Source organism: Dama dama, chromosome 13 (assembly GCF_033118175.1).
Source record: "Dama dama isolate Ldn47 chromosome 13, ASM3311817v1, whole genome shotgun sequence".
NCBI classification, from domain to species: Eukaryota; Metazoa; Chordata; class Mammalia; order Artiodactyla; family Cervidae; genus Dama; species Dama dama.
Genome location: NC_083693.1, coordinates 72114844 through 72136103, shown reverse-complemented (window position 1 = coordinate 72136103; position 21260 = coordinate 72114844). Strand labels below are relative to the sequence as shown.

Below are 21260 nucleotides of genomic sequence, written 5' to 3'. Positions count from 1 at the left end.
CAGCTCCAACAGCACTTCCCAGTATTTTCTTTCATTCATCATGTATTTATAGCCCAAATATGAGTGTTCCAGTGCTTTTATAAGTCCACGTGTCCACTTCTTTATGGGTAGCTTTTCTCTCTTTTCCAAATATTTTTGTTTAAAAAAAAAAAAAAGTCTCTTTGTAAAAGAAAAAAATGTGTATTTTTTCTTTTAAAAAAAAGAGTACATCTCTCTATGTCCAATTCTCTCCCCCACCCACCCCCACCTCCCCCGTGTGAGGCACAATCCTTTAAGCTAGACACATATGGATGGAACATCCTGTCCTCTTGAAGGAAACTGTTTCTGGTTTTAGGTTCTCCTCAAAACACCAGCATCCCCCCTCCGCAGCCTGGTGGGAGCACACCTTCCTGCAGCGGCTGATCTGAAGCACCAGCCTGCCTTCTGAATCCAGCACTGGAGACCTCACCCCGCCACCTTCCATCCCAGCCGTTCGGAAAGGCCTCTGCTCAGCGCAGACCCGCGGGGGCCGCTATACCTGCCAGGACGGGGATGCCTTTAGGCAGCGGCTTCAGTACTGCAGGTGCAGCGGGCTAGAGCCCTTCCGCACGGGACCACCGACTCCCCCGGGTCCCAGCTGGAGGACGACAGTCTCTGACAGTCCGCACCCTGTTCTTTTAAGGTCAAGATCGATGCATGTTTCATCATGAATGACCCTGTAGCATTTCAGAGACTGGGTGCCTCCTTCAGACCAGGGGCATTGCTTCCCAGGGCTTGAAAACAGACATCCTGAAACCACTGGCTCCCCAGAGGCAGGAGCACTCAGGTTCTTCCTCACTGCCCCTCCCTGAGTCCTTCCTCAGTCTTGATCCCAGCCCCGCTGCTCACAAACCTACCACGCCTCCTCACTGCTGACCTGAATCCAGACGCACAGCATTAAAAGTCTCTCAGCCCACCTGTCCCACTGCCTGGGGCCCATTCCCAGCCAAGTCGAGCAGGTCACTGGCTCTGTCCGCACCTTGCATCCCTCACAGTCTGCATGGTCGCCCTCCGCCTCCAGCTGCTCATTCAGTCAACCAAGATCTGCTGAGTGCCTTCCATGTGCCAGGCACTGGTCTAGAAGCTAGAAGTCAGCAGCAAACAAAACAGACAAAAACCCTTTCCCTGGAAGAGCTTACATTCAAAGAGAGGGAGACAGACAAATAGACACATACAGCCATAGTGTGCCGGATGAGGATAAATGATATAGAGAGAAATGAGGTGCGGGGGGGACTAGTGAACACCAGGGCTGGCCGGCACCTGGTCCAGGAAGGCCTTCGTGCAGAGGCGGCATTTGAGCAGGACCCTGGAGGAGGGAGGGTGGGGACCTCTCCATAGAAAACCAGGAGGGGTGCACTGCAGGCAGAAAGAGTGAACGTGCCAAGGCCCCGAGGCAGGACTGTGGGACCAGAGCTGCAGAGGAGGGGCTGACGGGAGATTGTGAGGCCTGTGGGCCACTGCAGGGACACAGCTTTAACCGCGAGTGAGACCTGAGCCTGGACGGTGCTGACCGGAAGAGTGACACATCTGACTTTCGCTGTCGCGGGCCACCCTCGCTGCTGAGTTGAGAACAAAATGTAAGGGGCCAGGGCTGGGGCTGGTGCGGGTGGGGTGGTGTTGCCGGGAAGACATTTATCAGAGAGGCAAGCGCTGCCATTACCCAAGTGGGAGACAAGGGCGGCTTAAAACCAGAGTTACAAACGGATCTGCTGATGGTTTGGGTGTCAGGGGACGAGAGGAGGAGCAGAGAGCGTGATGATTCCGATGGGTTTGGCCTGAGCAACCGGAAGGATGGAGATGCCACGTCTTAAGTGAGGGAAGCAACGGGAGCAGCAGGTTGTGGTAACGGATGGGACTGAACAATCGCTTCTCTATGAGACTGATGGGAACTAGCCTTTAAGCCCCGAAGGCAACACAGTCTCCTCTGTGAAGCTGTCCTTGCGCTGAGCTAAAATCTCATCCTCTCTGAATGCTGGCCCCACCCCAAGTCCCCTCCCCTCACGCACACACATACACACACACATGTGCACACACAGAGAACACTCTTCCACACGACTGATTTGGATCCACATATTACTCAAGGGAGTAATCCACAATCCACATACTCCCTTGAGTAATATGTGGATGATTCACTTTCTAACATCCAGGAACATCTGCACACAGTAGGTGCTCCACAAATATTTTTAGCAACATGCTTTCAGAGAACTGCACCTATGATGCTTTAATATCTAATGACTCAAGACTGTTCTTTCAAAACTGTTCTTTCAAAACATCTAAAAATTATGCTTCACGCTGATTAAATATTAAGTGGTAATTATTCCATCTCAAGGGTCCTATATATAGATGCTGACCCGCCCCCAATCATTCAAATTGTCAAGAAAGCTCTCCTGGAAAGGCCAAGTGAGGAAGGTGGGTGTTACCTTGCTGGTCCTTATGTCCCAAGCTTTCATTTCAGAGCTGAAGCCGCCACATACAAAAACACTGGGGTCTCTTGGGTGGAACTTCAAGGTAGTGATCCTAAAGTCACTTTGGCCACTGAATAGCTGGGTTCCTACAACACACAAGAAGAAGAGAGTATTAGAAAAGACTCAGATCACAAACTAAATATCTTAAAACTAAGATGCCACCTGGTATGCAGCCACAGAACAGAGCCCCCTGGGCCCAGGCGGCCAGTGAAGAATCCCTGGAAACACAGCAAGGGCAGCGTCTGCGCTCACTCTCAGGCCACCTGGGATCCTCTATTGGCGCAACCCCATCCCACCCCCACCCGCCGGGGTAAGCAGAATGCCTGAATCCATGAACACCGCCTTTTAGGTGCTCAGTAAATACCTGCACATCAACCCAGGTAAAGCACATGACAACCCTAAGCCCACTTTGCAGTTTGAAGAAAGCAAGCCTCAGGAGGATTGAGTAACATCTCCAAAGCTGCACAATAATGCCATAGATCACTAATCTGTCAGTCTAAAAACCGAGAGCAGGATGCCGCAAAGTGATTCTTCTCAGGATCGGCACCTGACAATCACACCCTCGTGGCTTGCAATAGGATGTGGGGGGGGGGGGGGTTGATGTAGAGCGTGGCAGGTGGGGTGCCGTCAGACCCTGAGTGGTCAATGAGAGTGTGATATCACAGTGACTCAGGCCACAGGCTGGAGGAAAGGGCTGCAGACCACCTTTTCTATCCGCCATGATACTGCGATCAAGCGCTCCTAGGCATTGTGCAAATGTCTGCCTGTATGCACGTAACTCTGCTGTGGAAAATATCTTCTTTATCACTGAGATCTCTTAGAGGTAAGCCATAAAAATGCCAGAATGGTCGATCATTTAGAACGGGTCAGACTTGGGGCACGTGGGGAATGGAACTTATGCGCTGAGCCCAGGTATGTTGGCCTCCAAAGCCAGCGTGCCTTCCTCTCACAGAGCCACAGCCCAGGAGGGGCATCCTTGACCACCTTTGGCCCTCGAAAACCCTCCCCTGGACCGAGATGGTGGGCAGCCAGGGAGCTAAGAAGCCGGAAGCCAGTGCCCTGCCAAGATCTCAAGCATAGTCTCCTCTCCCAGGAGCCCAGGAAGTGTGCTGGTCCCACAGATTCAGGAAGCACTTCAGGAAGGCTGCCTGGCTTTGCGTTCAGGACCCACACTTAATTAAACGCTCCACCAGCTCACCAGGGAAGGAGATCAAAGTCATCAACTGGTGCTCTTGAGACTTACAGCAGAAGTCTTGATAAATCCAGTTTGCCTAGATCCTTGGTGTCCAATCTTGTCTGACAGCACAGGAGACACCCTTAGGCATATAATGCCAACACAGGTATATTTATTTAATAAATAAGTGACACAGTGTGCTACTGTACCCATGTATTATGAATATAAAAACAATTACCAAAAAAAAAAAAGATGATTTTGAGACAAGGATAAAAGAATAAAATAACCCATATTTTAAAACACACTTTAATATGCCATTTACTAAGAGTACCAACAAACCTCTTGGAAATTATTAAACCAAAAGAGTTACGATATTTTTAGTAAGAGCAGCAGGACTGTACTTACTTCCACTTTTGTAATGTAGGGACCTTTCCTTGACTCGGGGACTTGACAGCAGCTCAGTTACAGCCTCAGTTTAGACACTGAAGTCTGTCAGAGCCCCAGAAGCCTCCTTCCAGAGATTCGAGGAACCAGAATGGAAGACATTTACCACTGGAAACAGGAGAGGCATTTCTTCTACCATTGATGCAAAGAATTTTATGAACATTTTGCTAATAAAGCTCCATTTCCCCTAATGCCAAATAATGGCTCCTGCAACTAATCTTTAACAATCCAATTCACAATCCACTGAAATCTTCATTTACAGGATTCTAGAGATTAGAAAAACACTGTTCCTGGGTTAAGCGTGCAAAAACCAAAGTTTTTAATAGGTGATACATTCACATCATTTCGGGCAACAAAAATTACAGAATATTACAAACAATTTAAAAACATGTTTTCAAAATGTCCTCTCCATGGTACAGATTTCTTGGAAAGAGGCTGCTCTCTTGCTCTTTGTTAAAATATCACCTTTACCTTGATGGATGATTAAGCATGTTGATTTTTTTTTTTCAAATATCTTCTAAGGGCCTAAAGTTGGCAGTCACTTGTCATCGCAGGAAATTTTGGAAACACTTGACTTTTTGTAAATGAAGACTCTGTGCCTCCTTAAGCTCAATAAGCCCCTCCGCTATTTTGCTACAAAATTCAATGCACAAAGATTTCCGTGGTCATCATGTGTCATCGCGACATGCTGTCAAGAGCTGGTCAGTTGGGATCGCACTGCTGATTACGGTGAAGGGACCATAAACAGCAGCCTCGCTGTCCAACCCGAGGAGAGCAGTTAAGGCAAATACGGTTCTCTGCCTTGTGCCAGGCTGAAAAGCCATTTACAACTGGAACTATAAATAGCACTGTGGCAAGAAAGACAATGCTGGATACTTGTTCTTGAGTTACAGGAATAATAAAGAAGGACGGATGCGAACAAAGATGGGAAGACGTGATTCGCCCAAGGAAATGCGTAGTTTGAGGGGTAGTAAGTAAGATAACTTCTTAAATTATACTAATATTGCTGTCATAATACTGCTTTTCTAATAAATAACTCCCCTGCGAAGCATCAGGAAGATGAGCAGACTTATGTTCTGGGTGCTGTACCCCTTTCATTAGCTCAAAAGACAAGCAACTCTCTCAAGTTAACCAAAAAAATTGCTTCCCAGGGAATCAATCTCATTGGAAACCTGGTACTTCTTGTTCTTACTCTTTCTTTTCCTTTCCTGAAACCTGTCTGGAACCCAAACTCTTCCTCACCTTTCTGCCACAGCTAAAACCATGGTCAGAAACCAAGGGTGGGACTTCCCTGGTGGTCCAGGGACAAAGACTTCCCAGCCCCAATGCAGGTGGCCCAGTTCGATCCCACGTTCTGCAACTAAGAGTCTGCATGCTACAAGTCAAGATCCCGCATGCCGCCAGGAAGACTGAAAGATCCCCACGCGCCACAACTAAGAGCCCATGCAGCCAAGTAAACAAATATTTAAAAAGAAGATGAAAGAAAGAAACCCAGCATTTAAGAGCCCAGTTAGCAAGCTCCCCTCCCGGGAAGGATGGAGCAGAGGCTGCCGGCCCGTGCACCCCAGAGATGGACTTTGTGCCTGCAGCGCTGACCTCAGGAGCCTCAGTCCAGACAGGGGGCTGGGGGAAGGCAATCATCACATTCCCTTGACGGAAAAGGAGCGTACAGGTGCCCCTGCAGCCCTCCCCAACCCGAGAAGGCCCCAGCAGGCCACAAGTCTTCTCTTCAGACCGAAAAAACTGCACCTAATGCCGACTTCTTGCTCATTTGCAATTCACCACCAACCCTTAACTCCGCAAGGAAAAACAAACCAACTGCCTGGAGGAAAAAAAAATCCTCCCTGTTTCTTGGACCATATCATATAACCATATGCTTATTTCAGGAAAGGCAGTGAATTAGCCATGTTTTTTTCAAAAAGTGTAGTGATACAGTCTAACCAGCAATGGGGAGGGGGGGGGGGGGCGGTGCGTGGAAAGAGGAGAGGAAAAGTGAAAAGTCGAGCTGCTAAAAGATAATGACTGAACATTTTTGCCGAAAAAAAAATGTATTTCTGACTATGTTATTCATCCTCCATTCCCTAAAGAGACAGAGAGAGAATCTATGTCTTTTAAGTACTAAAATTTTCCAGTTAGAAGACAAGCCATAATTTATATCTTTTTTTCCTACTTTTAATTGTAATAACTCAGGATCTGCTGTATTTTCTTTGTTAAAAGGGACCAAAACTAAAAAATGTTTCCATTTTTTAATAAGCTTCAGTTCAGTTTAGTTCAGTCGCTCAGTCATGTCTGACTCTTTGCGACCCCATGAATCGCAGCACGCCAGGCCTCCCTGTCCATCACCAACTCCCGGACTCTACTCAAACTCATGTCCATCGAGTCGGTGATGCCATCCAGCCATCTCATCCTCTGTTGTCCCCTTCTCCTCCTGCCCCCAATCCCTCCCAGCATCAGGTTCTTTTGCAATGAGTCAACTCTTCGCATGAGGTGGCCAAAGTTAATAAGCTCACAGATCCCTAATTTTCAAGAGAGACAACCTAAAGAGGTCTGGGGAGAAACTGTAACTCAATCAGGACCCCAGCGACCTGTGCAGAGCGAGAGGTGATACCGTGGAGGGGTTGAGGGTCACACAGACCTAGGTCTCATCCCAGCTCTGTCACTTTCAGGAGCGCGACCCTGGGCAGGCCCCTTCTCCGGGGGGGTCGCACGCCCTCAAACACGCACGTCTGTCGGGAGGACAGTAAGCAGCGTGGTATGGAGAGGATTCTAGAAGGCCCAGCAGACAGCAAACAACAAAGGGAAACTCTTACGGTTTGAAGACAACTAAGCCTCAAATTATTGAATTCATCCTCAGCTAAACTGAAAGCTAAAACCAAGGGATATGAGTTTTCAACAGCAGGAGACTTGAGAGATTATTGACTTAAGTTTTTGTTCTGAGGCTATGAGACTATGATGCCCCAGGCTGGCCTGTACATTTTGTTAAAGAGATATGGACAAGGCCGGCAAATATTTATCAGACACTGTCTTGAAGGTGACAGCCACGATGCAAGCGGAGGTCCTCGCCTGTCACCTGTGTTCCTGCTCTGAAACTTCTCAGAAACGGAGCTGCGTGTTCATCACATCCCCTCCCCGGCCATGAGACTCTGAGCACGACACTTGGTTGTATATAACCTCTAACTGTGAGACACATCCAACTTGTTTACGTGTTTGTTATGGAAAATTCCACTTATTCGCTGTACGCTGCTTATAAGAAACTGAGCTTTAAAATATTTAATCCACTAACACTGACGTTATTGATCTTGTTCTAATGAACTCGACCGGGATAAGCACTGTTTAGACCCTCTTGGAGTTACGAAAAATCACTTCTTTTCCTCCATGAATCGATAATGATACAAATAAACTATAAATCGCCGTTAAAGCAAAAACATGTTGAAAACAGAATGTAGAAATGCAATTTGTTCTCTCGACATTCCTGTTGCCGCCAGCGCGCCGTCACCAATATAGCTGTGACAAGGCAGCTGGTCACGCGGGCCAAGCTCCTCCTCAGGGAGCCCCCCTCCCCCTTTTTCAGACAGAGACCCTGAGTTCCCCGAAGTGCCCACCTGCGCGCTGGGCAACACTAACGCCTGCCATGTGGGGCCCTTTCGTCATGAGGGCTCCAGGGCCCTTTGGGGGCCTCTCCAGCCCCGCAGTAGGTCTGCGCCCCGGCCCAGATCCTGGCACATAACAACTCAGGGGAAACCCAGGTCTGGGTCCCAAAGAGACTGCAGGAAGTTCAGGCCTCTCCCAGGGGAGAGGGCCCCTGCCTGGAGCGTGCACGGGTCCCGCCACGGCTCTGCGTGGACCTGTTTCACAGCGGGATGCACCGAGGACAGAGGGGATGCCACACAAGTCGGTCACGCTGGGACAGAGGCTGGACCCAAGTGACCCCGGCGCCCGGCCGGCTGCACCCCGCCTCACCCGCCCACGGGCGCACCGTGACCTTTCCTTTTCCTGGGCTCTGCGTGCACATCGCGGGCTGGGTAGCGGGCCGCCGAGACGTTGACAAGGGATTGGCTGTGGCTGCCGGCTGCGGGTGATGGAGCTTGTGTTCCCAGGCAGGCGGCATATGACTCATTCCGCTAAAATCAATATCATTACACTCATCCTCTGGGAAGTATTCAGCCAGCTGTAAATTTAACCATCCTGACTCGAAGTTAACGAGAACAGGAGCTTGCTAACTTTCAGATCAAACTCCACGGATCAGAAACAAGGGCCGCCTTGGCACGCCAGGCTGAGTCCTAGGGAGGGGCCTGGGCCAGAGTCAGACAGGCCCGTGTCTGCACGCTATCCCCATGGATAAGCTGGCGGCCCGTGGATCAGCCGGCAAGCCTCTCAGATCTGTGGGCTCCCGGTACCTGGGATCAGGATAACAGATCTGACCTTCAGAGGCTGTTCTGAGAATCAGAGACAATGCAGGGGAGACAGAGAGCCCCAGACAAACGGCAGGCCTGCTGACGGTAGCTGCAGCAGGAGGCGTAGCAGCAACAGAAGAAATGGCAGTAGTTGTAGAAATTTCTCTTACATCAAGCTTGGCCACTGCATTTAATTAACTGGACAGGGCTGAACTTTCCAAACTTTTTTTTTTTTTTAACAGTTCTCCACTTGCAAAAATGAAAGGGTCCGTCCCAAAGGCATAACTTAAGTTGGTTTTCTGGGACCCGGAGGTCACCGCTGGGACATGAACAAGCCATGACCGAGTTTAGGCTCCGGGGTCAGTCAACGGAGGTCGTCCTACCTGCGAAGGGAGCCAAACTGCAGGGCAACTGCAATTAAACACACAGAGATAAAGCCAGCACCGCTGTGCAACAACGGTCATGAATGAAATAGGACCGTTGATTAAAAACCACCTTTGATTTATCCAGGGGGCTGGCAGGAGCTAAACTAGCGGATGACAAGATGGACGTCTGTGGAAGCGGGGCGGGGCCCCAGAGGCACATTCCAAGTGTGAGATACAGGGCTGGCGGGGGCCTGCTCTAGCATCCGATCTCATATATACCCACAGCTAGGGTCAGCTTCTCACCCCAAAGCTGTGTGGAAAGAGGGGGAGAAATCAAGGCTGGGACTGGACAGAGATACTCCTGCGAGCAGAAGAGAAGAGCACAGGTGGGAACAGAGACCGGGGCCTGGATCGAGGGGGCACAGACTCCGTGTCTGGATCTAGGACCAAAGGAGTGATGACATGAACGTGCCCGCACCCTCGGGAGCGCCGTACCCATGCCCACTGGCAGCAGGCCTTCCTGCTCTCCTCGGGCGCAGCGGGGAATGCTTAAGCAGGCCCGTCTGAGATGCTCCAGAAAACAGTCGAGGTGCTGAAAAGCCCGGGACTAGAGACACCCAGGCCCCTCAGGGCAGCGCTGCTTTGCAGGCTGTGGCCCCACAAGGAGCCTCCCTGTGGGGCCCTTCTCCAGAGCCGGGCAAGCCCCTGACACTCTCCTCAGGCCTTTTAGTTTGGAGGCTTCTCACCCCTTCCTCTGCCAAGTGTTCTAAAATCATCAGGGCAAACATTTCTCCAGCCGGGATAGTGGCTGTCGATAGCCGGAGAAGCATCGGGCAGCCAGTCGCTTCATCAGAGGGATGAGTCCGGGTCGGTCCAGGCGCGCCTCCTTCCCAGAGGTCCCGAGTTATCCTCCACTCGGCAGATGGGGAGCCGGCTGCCCGGGAGAGGCCCAAGCAGGCTCTCCTGGACTAGATTTACACAAACTGTGGGCCCGCGGCCCAGAAACAGATGTGGTGAGGGTACCCACTCCTGCCTTTCAACAGCCAAAGCCTCTGCCAGTCTCACGGGCTGGAGCTGAACCCCAGTTCTGTCCCTGCACGTCACCAAACACGCCAGGCCTCGGTGTCTGAGTCAATGAAATGGGGGTAAAAATATCTCACTGATTGGTTAGCATGGAGACTAAATATATAATAAGCAGAGGGCCTAATATCCACTTATTCAACTTGATACAGGTCAGACAGGGTACCAGGAACCAGGGCTGGAGGGCCCACGGCCTGGCCCGCCATGCACCCGGCCACTTTGTCATTCCCTTTTACCATGTTTCTGCGATGGAGGCCCCAGTCATGATGCAAAAACAAGGGAGGCACCAGACGCTTCCTGGAAAACAAGAGCAGTGATTATTGGTGGGGCCAGTCCCCGTCAGCCACTTGTGCCCACATACCCATGCCAGGGGACACAGCGATCCCGGAGCAGGAGGAGCCAGGCAGGGGCTGGGGACAGCAAGGCTGTGGGCAGTGGGGTCTGGGCGAAGAGGACGCCCACCCCAAAGGAAGGGCAGGTGCCAACCCATGATGAGCAGGAAGCTGCTACCCCCACCAGGCCGTCCTGTCACAGAGAAGGAAAAGATGGAGGAGCAGCTGGGAGACCCTAAAAGGTGGTCTTCCCACCTGTCTGCCCCCAGACTCACACATGGGATCAAGGGCCGTGCTAGGAGGCGGGCTCAGGGCTTCTTTGGAGGCTCTCGGAACTGAGCCACTAAAGCTGCCCCATTCGGAGAAATCGTCCAGCGGCTGGGTCGGATGCTCAGAGAATAAGGCCGTCATTGCCCGCCTCTGTCAGGCCTTGTAGGGCAGAGATGGAGTGGGCGCAGGAGCCGCTTTGGTGAGTGCCCTCCATGCAGCAGGCACTCCGTACACGTGATCTCAGCTGTGCCCCTCAACAAGCCCACCCTCTGGGCACTGCTACCCAGTTCACAGACACAGAAAGAGAGCTCAAGGACCCTCCCCCAAGGGCACCCAGCTTGCACCCCATCCAAGTTCCTTCTGTCCCACCGTGCTGCCTCCAGTATCCGGGAGCCGGGACCAGGTGGCACTGCCCGGATGCCCCGGACAGGCTGGTCACACATCAGTAGAGCTGACCGGGCACTGGAAGGAAAACAAGGGACCCTGACCACCCAGCGCCCTGGGGGCTCCAGGGAAAGCACCACCTCCTTTGCAGCCAACAAATGCACGCAAAGTCCGAGGCCTCACCAGCCAGGCTGGGGGGCTGGAATCTGCAAGAAACCAGCGCTACTTAGAACTGAACGAGCATAAGCTCGCCAGGGGCTTCCGAGGAGACAGGCTGACTTGGTATGCCGGACGCTGACTCATAAAATGGGAGACACTTGCGCCCGGGCAGAGTCGACCAGCGCTCCCCAAGGCCACCTCAGCCAAATGCACCAGAGATGTTTTGTTAGGAAGATTACAGACTGAAATGAGAGCACCAAAAATAATTAATCTGTGAGCAGATTTTATTTAAGTGTTGATTCATGGTTGTTCTATAAGCCAACAGCCCGTCAGAACTATAAATTAACGAGATAAAATGTGGTTGGCCCTCCATATTTCAGGCCGGGTATTGACGTTTCAGAATCCACAGATTTTTAACTGTATTGATTGAGGACACCAGGATAAATGGCCTTGGCGCCAAATTCCCATTAGCGACAATGGGCACCGAGTGACTAATTCCCAGAGCGCGGCGGTGAGAACGCCCTGCGTTGCCTTCTCCTGGCAGGGAGTTCTAATTAGATTGAAATGAAAAAGCCAAATCACCAAGGGCGGAAAGAGGCAGACCAAGTGAAAAGGAAGATCAGACTTGGTGGCGAGAAAGGACAAGAGAAGTCAAATGAGGTCGCGAGCCATGGGGACTGCTCGCAGAGAGCATCCCCGCACGCGCTGGGCCAGCGCGTGGAGCCCCCAGCCCGCCCCGTCGCCCCGCTGAACCCAGTCCTGCCCGGCCAGCACCAGCCTCAGCTCAGCCTCGTCCACACACCCGCTGAGCAGCTGCTCCAGCCGGTCCTGGCCAAGCGACAGAGACCCAGAGACCACCAGGACAGTCCCCCCCAACCCCCATCTCAGGGAGCTCCCACTCTAACCAGGGGGGATAGGCCCAGAAACCACAACAACCCCTCAAAACGAGAGGCCCCGTCCAGGAGCTAGAGGGCTTCCCCAAGGGGAGAGCCAAACCCCTGGCCCCAACCTGCCTCCCTCAAGGAACAAAGCTCGTGCATTCTGCTCACTGAAGCGGCCCCAGCACCGGTCCTGTACACAGCTGGTGCTCAATAAGTAACAGCTGAATGAATGAAAGGGGGCCTTCAACAGGCGAATCAGGTGGTGAGCCCATTCCCAGCAGAGGGGTGCAGAGGAAAGTGCCCCCTCACCACCCTAAGTGGACAGCAAGACCGGGTGGGGTGGGGTGGGGCCAGACCTCCCCCGTCCCACCCCACACACCGCAGCTGGGGGAGCAGACCGCGTTCCCGCCAGCAGGGTCCAGCACAGACGGGCCGGGGCAGGCACATTCCCCTCCTGCGGCCCCCACCCTGCCGCGGGTCACACCCGCCACCAGGGAGACCTGCCAGGACTCCCGCCTGCTCCAAACTCAGCAGCGGCCCGCTACTGCCACCTGCTGTGGCAGCCCCTAAGGCGGCAGCAGGAGGACTCCCGGAAGGCCTGAACACGTCCGAACCCCCCACACTCGCTCACACACACGCTCACACCCAGAGACCATGCAGGGCCTGTTTAACATCTGTTGATTGAGGAGATAGATCATGACAAAGGGCCGCCAGGAATCCACTAATGTTATCAAACCAACTTGTATTTGATTAACCCAACAGCACCACCTGCATGTGAAACTCATCCCATCGCCACTCTTGCGCGGGCGACTGAGTGGGTGCTCAGTGACGCTGGTCTGGGGAGCAGTGTGTGCGGAAGGCACACCCCACGGGCTAGGAAGCTCCCGTTCCTGCACCCCCCGACTCACCTCCCCCAGCTCCCTGCACCCCACACACCACATGGTTCAAGCTCCTATGATGGGTCCATCCTCATTCCATCTGCTGAGAACCAACTTCCCTCCTCCTCCTCACCAGCCCCTCTCCATCCTGATTCTGTCTCCCCTATTCCTGCGTCAGCTTGGGCCCTGCTTCCTCCAGGAAGCCTTTCTTGATCTTCCAGGCTACATGCGCTTGCAGTTCCTACATCTCAACTCTTCATTGTTCTCTGGGACACTCTGCACGTCTGTCTCCCCCAGCAGATGGGAGCTTCTCCAGGGTGGATCCTGGGGCTTGTTCACCTCTGTGTCTCCAATACTAAGCATGGCTTCCTGGACCCACGGGCAACACAGTGTAGCAGTCAGGCCACCCACCAGCCTTGGAGCCTGGCAGACCTGTCACCATCCTGGCTCGGCCACTGCCCGGATGTGCCTCTGGGCCTGCCTGACAAAGGGGACTCTGGGGGCGCCAGTCTCAAGGGGTGAGTGGGGCCTCACCCCGAATGGAAGGCTACAGAAGACCCGGCACACAGTAGGTACTTGGTGACAGTACCTCCTGCTGTCGTTGACGCAACGGTCACCAGCACCCAGCCGCACCAGACTCCCAGAGCCGCAGGTCCCTCTCGGCCCGGACAGGCTCCCAGGAAGGTCACGGTCTGAGGGGTGCACACACCCAGCACAGTGGAATGGGCATGGGGTCTGCAGTGGCACAGGTGTTGCTCCAAACCCCACCTTCCATGCACCCCTGGAGGCCCCGAGCCAGTCCCTCGCCACTCCGAGCCTCAGTTCATCACCTGGGGAATGGGGAGAACGGTGGCTGGCAGGATCGACATGTCATGTGCTAAGCCTGAAACACTGCACCCACCGCCCTCACGGCTCGGTCAGAGGCACTGCGAGGCACCCACAAGGCCACCCCTGTGCGACCCAGCGGAAGACGAGGACACTCGGGGTGAGGAACAGACCCGCTGCATCCGTGACGCGGGGCAGAGCGAGGGCCCAGGCTCTGGCGGTGCCCACCCCCTTGTCTGCTGGGCTCTGGGAGAAGCCCGGGCCGCCAGCGCCTCCCCAGCTGGGCCAGGCGGGCAGGGGCGTCCCGGGGACCAGTGTGAACACAGGCCTCCCGTCCTGGCCCTAGCAGCAGTAGCAGAAAGTGAGCCAGGAGGAAGTCAGGGAGGCACCGAGGGCAACCAGCCTGGGGTCAGGGGGCGAGGCTGGAAGCCAGCTCCGTCCTCACCGGAGAACCACAGCCAGGCCCGTGGCGCTCCGGCGCCTGCCGCCCAGGAAAGCTGGCAAGTGGAAAAGCTCCCTCGCTAACTTCTCTCTCCTTCTCGCCCCGCTTGTCAAGCACCCCTGGAGGACCCAGCCAGCACGAATCCATCTCAACCAGAGGCCTGTGCAGGACGGGCATGGAAGCAGAACTCAATTCGCAGACAGACTTCCCTTATGAGCTGGAATCGTTCCTCACAGCCTTTCAACGGTAATGAATTGACAGAATTCTAAACTGATTCCAACCAAAGGACACTGTGATAAAGCTAAATCTATTTCAGTACAAATTGCATGTCAGAAGTTGATTAAAAAGCCACCTCTTTATCCAGCCCCGCAGCTTGGGGCTGAGACAACCTTGGGGCTCTGTCCTCCGGGAGAGTTGGCCGAGGCCCACCGTGAGCCTCTCTGTGGCAAGGCTCCGTTTCAGCCAAATGGCCTGGAAACACACTCACCGAGCTGCATCTCCCCTGATCCCAGGTGCCCCAGCCCTGAAAATGTCTGCAGCTTGTAGACGCAGGATTCCCTCCCCGACGCCCCAACCTGGCCAGGAGAAGGCCCCCCCTCAGAGAGAACAATGCCTCAGCTGCCAGCTCGGAGGAGAGGGGGGCGCGCCTTGGGGGAAGGATACAGAGAAACACACCTGTTTCGAGGTCTGTGAGGTGCAGGGCAAAGTCGAAACCGCCGCTGAGGATGCGCCGGCCGCAGGGGGACCACCGGGCGGCCCGCACCGCCTCACTATGCAGGGAGTAGGTCTGCAAACAGCTCCCCGAGTCCACGGCGTTCCACACCTACGAGGCAAACACAGCGCCAGACGTCATGAACAGGACCCCAAGCTCAGAGGCTCAGCTGGGCCCCTCTGCACGGGGAAAACGCTCCAGCAATGGAATGAGACTCCCAATATTTGACCATCCAAACAGTATCTAGATGTGACATTCTCTTGGTGGAAATATAATAAGGCCTTGGGACTGGCAAGTCACAAGGGAGCCGTTCCCCAAATTTTTTCTGGGGTTAACGGAGCCCTCAAGGAAACAGCCGGTCCTGTGTCCTGCCACGCACCTGCCCAGCCCTTCACACCTGCTCCACACCTGCTCGCCACCAGAAAGTTCCAGCCCAGTGTTGCCTGTACCTCTGACATCTGTCCTCTGAGACAGGACTTTCTGAGCCCCACAGTGGACATGGCAGCAGGCCAGGCCATCTGCATAGGTCCTGCTTTAAGACTGAGATTCAAACTAGAGCCTGCCACACTGGTGCCTGCAACCAGGCCAGGAGCAGACACCTACCCGAGGGAGAGAAAGTACCATCCCTCACTGGCCCCCTGCTCTCCGTGGAAAGTGATGCTCATGGCAGGAAGCCCTGTGTACACTTAATGACCTCTGAAATGTGTTTTTAAGCCCTCAAGTACAGAACTGAACATTCCGAGAGCAGGGACCATTCGGGCGTGAAAGAGCTGCATTTGGCTTCCCACCAGCTCTTGCAGCAAATTCCGCCAACCACCATGAGCCCCCGGGGAAAGGCTGGCAAGCAAGGAGCCTGAGCCAGCTAGCCCAAGGCCTGACACAGGCAGGTGCTTGACAGTACAAGGGTCCACCGTCCCTGGTGTCAGCCCAGGAAGAAAGGGACACTCTTACTGACCCTCCGAGCTGGGTCAGGGGAGTGAACACAAGAGCTGGAATGCACCTGCTGTGCCTCCCATGTGACGCTGCTGCTCGCAGGTCATGTGACTTGGCCAAGAAGCTTGGCCTCTCCTGGCCTCAGTCTCCACCTCCATATAATGGGGGTAAGCAGGGCCCCACCCCCGGGCAGCAGCTGTGGGAAACGAGAGAGGGCTGGGCACGCCACACCATGCCTGGCGCCCAGCAGGCGCTGCGGTGCTGGAGGCTGTGCTTTCCTGAGGCGTGTAGAGCATGTGGTTTTTAACAGCAGGAGTCCCTGACCCTCTCTTACTTCCTTAATAAGAGTAAACCCAAAGCATGCCCACGCGCATCCACAAACTGGATGTGAGCAATAACCTCCCCTGTCAAGACGAGAAAATTCACCCTGTCACATCCTGAAGGTTCTCAAAACGCACACGATCAGAGTTCTGAAAGCGTTATTTCCTGGGCATATGTAAATGTCTAAGATTAAGAAAATAAGAGGTCGACAGTGGCCTTCAAAGGATGTTAAGAGAGCTCAGTTCCTTTCTTCCTTGTGAGGGGTCAACAGTTGGGGTTTCAGACTGAAAAGCAAAAACCAGCAGCATTTACATTTAGAAATATGAACAGAAATAACAGAGGAGGCAGCCAGAAGACTTCAGAGTGAAGTGGGAATTCACGGTGGAAGGGCAGAGCACAGGAAACGGCTGTTTTTCCAAAACTATGCACAAGTATGACTTGAAAAGGAAAAATAAAGTAAAATCAATGAACTAGATCTACAGGGTTATAATCCTGAATACATAAGACAATACACACTGCTGCATATGTGCAGGATGATGTCATCTAAGCTTTAAAAGCACATAAAAATACCACCTCACTTCCATCAGAATGGCTTCTATTATTTAAAAAAAAAAAAAAAAGGAGAAGAAGGTAAGTGTTGGCAAAGATGTGGAGAAATCAGAACCATTGTACACTGTTGGTGGAAATGCAAAATGGTCCGGCCACTAGAGGAAAAAAGTATAGCAAGACCTCAAAAAATTAAACACAGAATTATAATATGAACCAGCAATTCCACTTGTGTACATATGCTCAAAAAAGTAAAACCACGGTCTCAAAGACATATTTGTACCCCAATGTTCATAACTGTTGATAGATGGGGCTGTGTTCCCTCCCTGTAGACTGGCCTGAGGCCAAACCATGGTAGGGGTGATGGCAGTAATGGTGACCTCCTTCAAAAGGGCTAATGCCAAAACTGCTGTATTCAATGCCCCTGACCCCAGAGCAGCCACTCAACCCACACCTCCACCGGAGACTTACACAGGCAAGTCTGATTCAGTCTCTTGTGGGGTCACTGCTCCTTTCTCCTGGGTTCTGGTACACACAAGGTTTTGTTTATGCCCTCCAAGAAGCTGTTTCCCCAGTCCTGTGGAAGTTCTGTAATCAAATCCCACTAGCCTTCAAAGTCAAATTTCCTGGGGGTCCTCAGTCCCTTTGCCAGATCCCTACATTGGTAAATCTTATGTGCATTTCATCACAATTTTAAAAACACACAGGAGGGACTTCCCTGGTGGTCCAGAGGCTAAGACCCCACACTCCCAATGCAGAGGACCTAGGTTTGATCCCCGGGCAGGGAACTAGATCCCACATGCCTCAACTAAGACCCAGCACAGCCAGATAAATAAAAGTATTTTTACATGTTTAAAATAAATTTTAAAAACTCACATGAAGCAAAACTCTATCATGTTTATTTGCACACTTGTAATGAGACTATAAAAATATTCATGGAAGGCCTTTCCTGGTGATCCAGTGGTTGAGACTCTGCGTTTCCATGGCAGAGGGGAAGAGGTTGGATCCCTGCTCAGGGAGAAGATCCCACAGGCCTCTCAACCAAAAAATAAATTCAGAAAGAAAATACACATGGAGAGGGTGGTCGCTTCTAGGAATGGAAGGCGAGGGGCAGGGCTGGGGGAAGGGAGCTGTGGATACTACCCTGTATCTCCCCCAAAGAGAGGCAGAGAGAGGGTCAGAAAATGAATGTGCTCTACAGCAAATGTGCCCAAATGCTCCCATCTATTAAACACACTCATTTGCTTAACTCATTCAACAAACATCTCCTGAGTGCCAGAAGCTGGAGAGGGAGGTCGGGGAAGGAGGAGGAGGAGGGAGAGGAGAGGGTAGATGGGAACCCTAATCAAAGAAAGAAGAGACTTTGAACCCTGTGACACCAAGGCCAAATGAGCGACCAGAGAGGTCTGATTTCTCGGCCACTGCCTCCTGAACCAGTCGTGGAAACACATTTCAGGAAATCCATCAATCCCTAAATTGCCCGACAACTCCCCTCTTAAGTGAAAAATGCGTACTTGGCTCTCCTGGTTGACATATACACAACGATAGCATCTGAATCAATGCAGACCAGTCAGCTGCTTCTCAAAGTACCGGGGGTGAAGAAGAGCAGAATCTTTGCTAATCGCTCTCCCTAATTGAATTTAATGTTCACTGTCAAGTTTTAAAGATTAATTCCCAAACACCGCGGCAGCCTGACGTGTGTACCTTTTTTCAATTAAGTAATTAGAGATCCCAATCTACCTCCGTGGAATTAAGGAGTTAAGCTTTCCGTCAGATGTGCTAAGATGACTTGATGTATTAAGTGGAGACAGTCTACGTGTCCAACGAAAGTCAGGTGCAGAAAGTACGTGACAAGTGGAGCGTGGTGCTGTAGCTCGCTCATCCCTCGTTTCCTGAGGTTTCCGTGTCCTGGTTCCTGAGGCGTGGCCCCACCAGCAGCTCCCCCTAGTCTCTCAAAACCTACTGCTCCAGCCACAGGTCATATTCTTCTGGTCTGTCTGCCTGCGTTTTGTTTTTTGTTATAAAACAAATACAATCTCCATTAAAAAATACCCAAATTCTACAAAAGTACTGAAAGGAAAACCCCATAGGAATCAACAATAGGACTGCTGTTTCTCTGATGACACTGGAAATAGTTGTGTTCTGTGAAATTTATTTTTCAAAAAAAAAAAAGAGAGAGAGAGGAAACACAGAAAAAATCAAGAGTCTGCCATCATCCCACCACCTGGAGACAATAGTTTCAGACTTCTGGGTGAGTCTTCGTTCGGCCTGGTCCTGCCAGCTCCTGCCCTGTGGCTCTTCCTGGCTCTCAGCCCCCGCTCCGGGCCTCCTGTCCATCCCTGACAGCCCTTGCTGCCCCCCAGGACATCACTCTAGAAACCACCGTCAGGCCTGCACAGCTTAGCAAAAGCCTGTGCACTCAGTGCCCAAGCCTTCGCCATGCCATTTACCTGCAAAAGCTTTGGGAACCCTTCAGGGTGAGTGTGTGCAAGGGCTGGAACTGTGCTGAATCCACCAACTAATTTCGGGAGATGTCTTAGCAACACTGAGTCTTCTGATAACAGGAACAGGATATGTGCTTCCTTTTATTTAGGTCTTTAACTTCTTTTGTTGTTTAGTCACTAAGTCGTGTCCGACTCTTGCAACCCAGTCGACTGTAGCCCACCAGGCTCCTTTGTCCACAGTGTTCTCCAGCCAAAAATACTGGAGTAGGTTGCCATTTCCTTCTCCAGGGAATTTTCCCGACCCAGGAATCGTCTAAGCAATGGTTTATAGTTTTCTGATGAAAAAATCTTAGATATCTCTTGTCAAATTTATCCCTATTAATTTCATGTTTGGATGACATTATAAGTGGTATTTAAAATTTTTTCATTTCAGGTTCTTCTTTTCTAATATGCAGAAATACAATTTTTTTTTTTTGTATATTGACCTTGAATTCTGCAAACTTGCTAAACTATTAGTCCCAGAAGATAATAGATTATCTTCTATTTCTAGTTTGCTAAAAATGAAGGGATGTATGTAGGATTGATTTGCTAAATTTTATTTAAAATTTTTACATCCATGTTCATGAGAGATACTAGTCTATTACTTTCTTCTCTTGGTGTGGTACCAGGGTAGCCTCAGAGAACAAGCTGGAAAATGTTTCCTCTTCTTTGATTTCCTGGAAGAGTTTGGGTAGAACTGTGTGCTAATTTTCTAGGGCTGCTGTAACAAAGTACCACAAACTGGGTGGCAGATAGATAGATATGTACTGTCTCATAGTTCTGGAAGCCAGAGGCCTGAAACTGGGGCAGGACTGGTTGCTCCCGAGGGCCGTGAGGAAAGGATCTGTTCCAGACCTCTCTTCCTGACTTGCCGATGGCTGTCTTCATGTTCATATGATGTTCTCCTTCTATGCCTGTCTCCAAATATTCCCCTTTAATGAAGACGTAAGTCATACTGAGTTAGGGTCCATTCTGAAGATTTCATTTTAACTTGATTATCTCTGTAAAAATCCTATCTCTAAATAATGATATATTCTGAGCCACTGGGGGGTTAAGACTTCAAAATACAAATTTTTGAGACAGACACAATTAACTCATAACAAATTGGTACTACTTCTTCGCTAACCATTTGGCAAAATTCACTAGTGAAGTTTTGGGGCATGGAGTTTTCTTTATGGGAAGGGTTTTAAATATGAATTCAATTTCTTTAATAGAGACTTTGGAAGTTATCTAATTTTGTGGGTGAGCTTTAAGCCTCAGAGTCTCTTAAGGGATTTATCGAGGTCATCTAAATTGCAGGATTCCTTGCCAGAAAGTTGACCATAACATTACCTTTGTTGTTGTTGTTTACTTGCTAAGTGATGTCCAACTCTTGCAACACCATGGACTGTAGCCCACCAGGCTCCTCTGTCCACAGGATTTCCCAGACAAGAATATTGGAGTGGGTTGCTGTGTCCTTTTTCAGGGGATCTTCTTGACCCAGGGATCAAACCCACGTCTCCTCCACTGACAGGTAGATTCTTTACCACTGAGCCACCAGTGAAGCCCAACATTACCTTAGTACTCTCTTAATATCTTTAGAATTTGTAATTAAGTCACGTCTCGCATTCCTAATACTGGTAATTTGTATCTTTTTTATTCCTGATGAGTGGTTAAAGTTTTATCACTTTCATTGATTGCAAGGAACCAGTTTTTTGTTTCACTGACTTTACTGTTTATCTGTGTTCTATTTCAATTATTTCTGCTCTATCTTTATCTCCCTTCTTTTGCTTATTTTGGGTTGAATTGTCCTTTTCTGTATGTCTTAAAATGGGAGCTAAGACCATGGATTTGAAATTTTCTTCTTTATTAATACAGGCATTAATGCTATAAATTACCATCTGAGAACTGCTCTAGCTACAGCCCACAAAATTTTATATATGGGGTTTTCATTTGCATTTGGTTCACAATGTTTTCTAATATTCCTATCAGTTTCTCCCGGGACTGAGAGATTATTTACAAATGTGCTTAGCTTCCAAATATTTGGATTATCTGATTATACATTGATTTTTAATTTAATCCTATCATCATTAGAGAATATACTTTGAATAATTTCAATCCTTTTAAATTTACTGAACCTTGTTTTATGGCCTATAACATGGTCTACCTTGGTAA

The 21260-nt window shown here is 50.9% G+C and overlaps 1 protein-coding gene across 5 annotated transcripts in view; it reads right to left on the bottom strand.

The window, feature by feature from the left end:
* Window positions 1–21260, bottom strand: part of WDR25 (WD repeat domain 25) — a 134275-nt gene that overhangs the window by 40643 nt on the left and 72372 nt on the right. For all 5 annotated transcript variants that reach the window (XM_061159423.1, XM_061159422.1, XM_061159420.1 and 2 more), the window contains exons 3-4: window positions 14787–14934; window positions 2439–2569 (exon numbers count right to left, since the gene is read on the bottom strand). In XM_061159423.1, the coding sequence (XP_061015406.1) occupies window positions 2439–2569; window positions 14787–14934 (279 nt within the window). The remainder of the gene's footprint in view (window positions 1–2438; window positions 2570–14786; window positions 14935–21260) is intronic.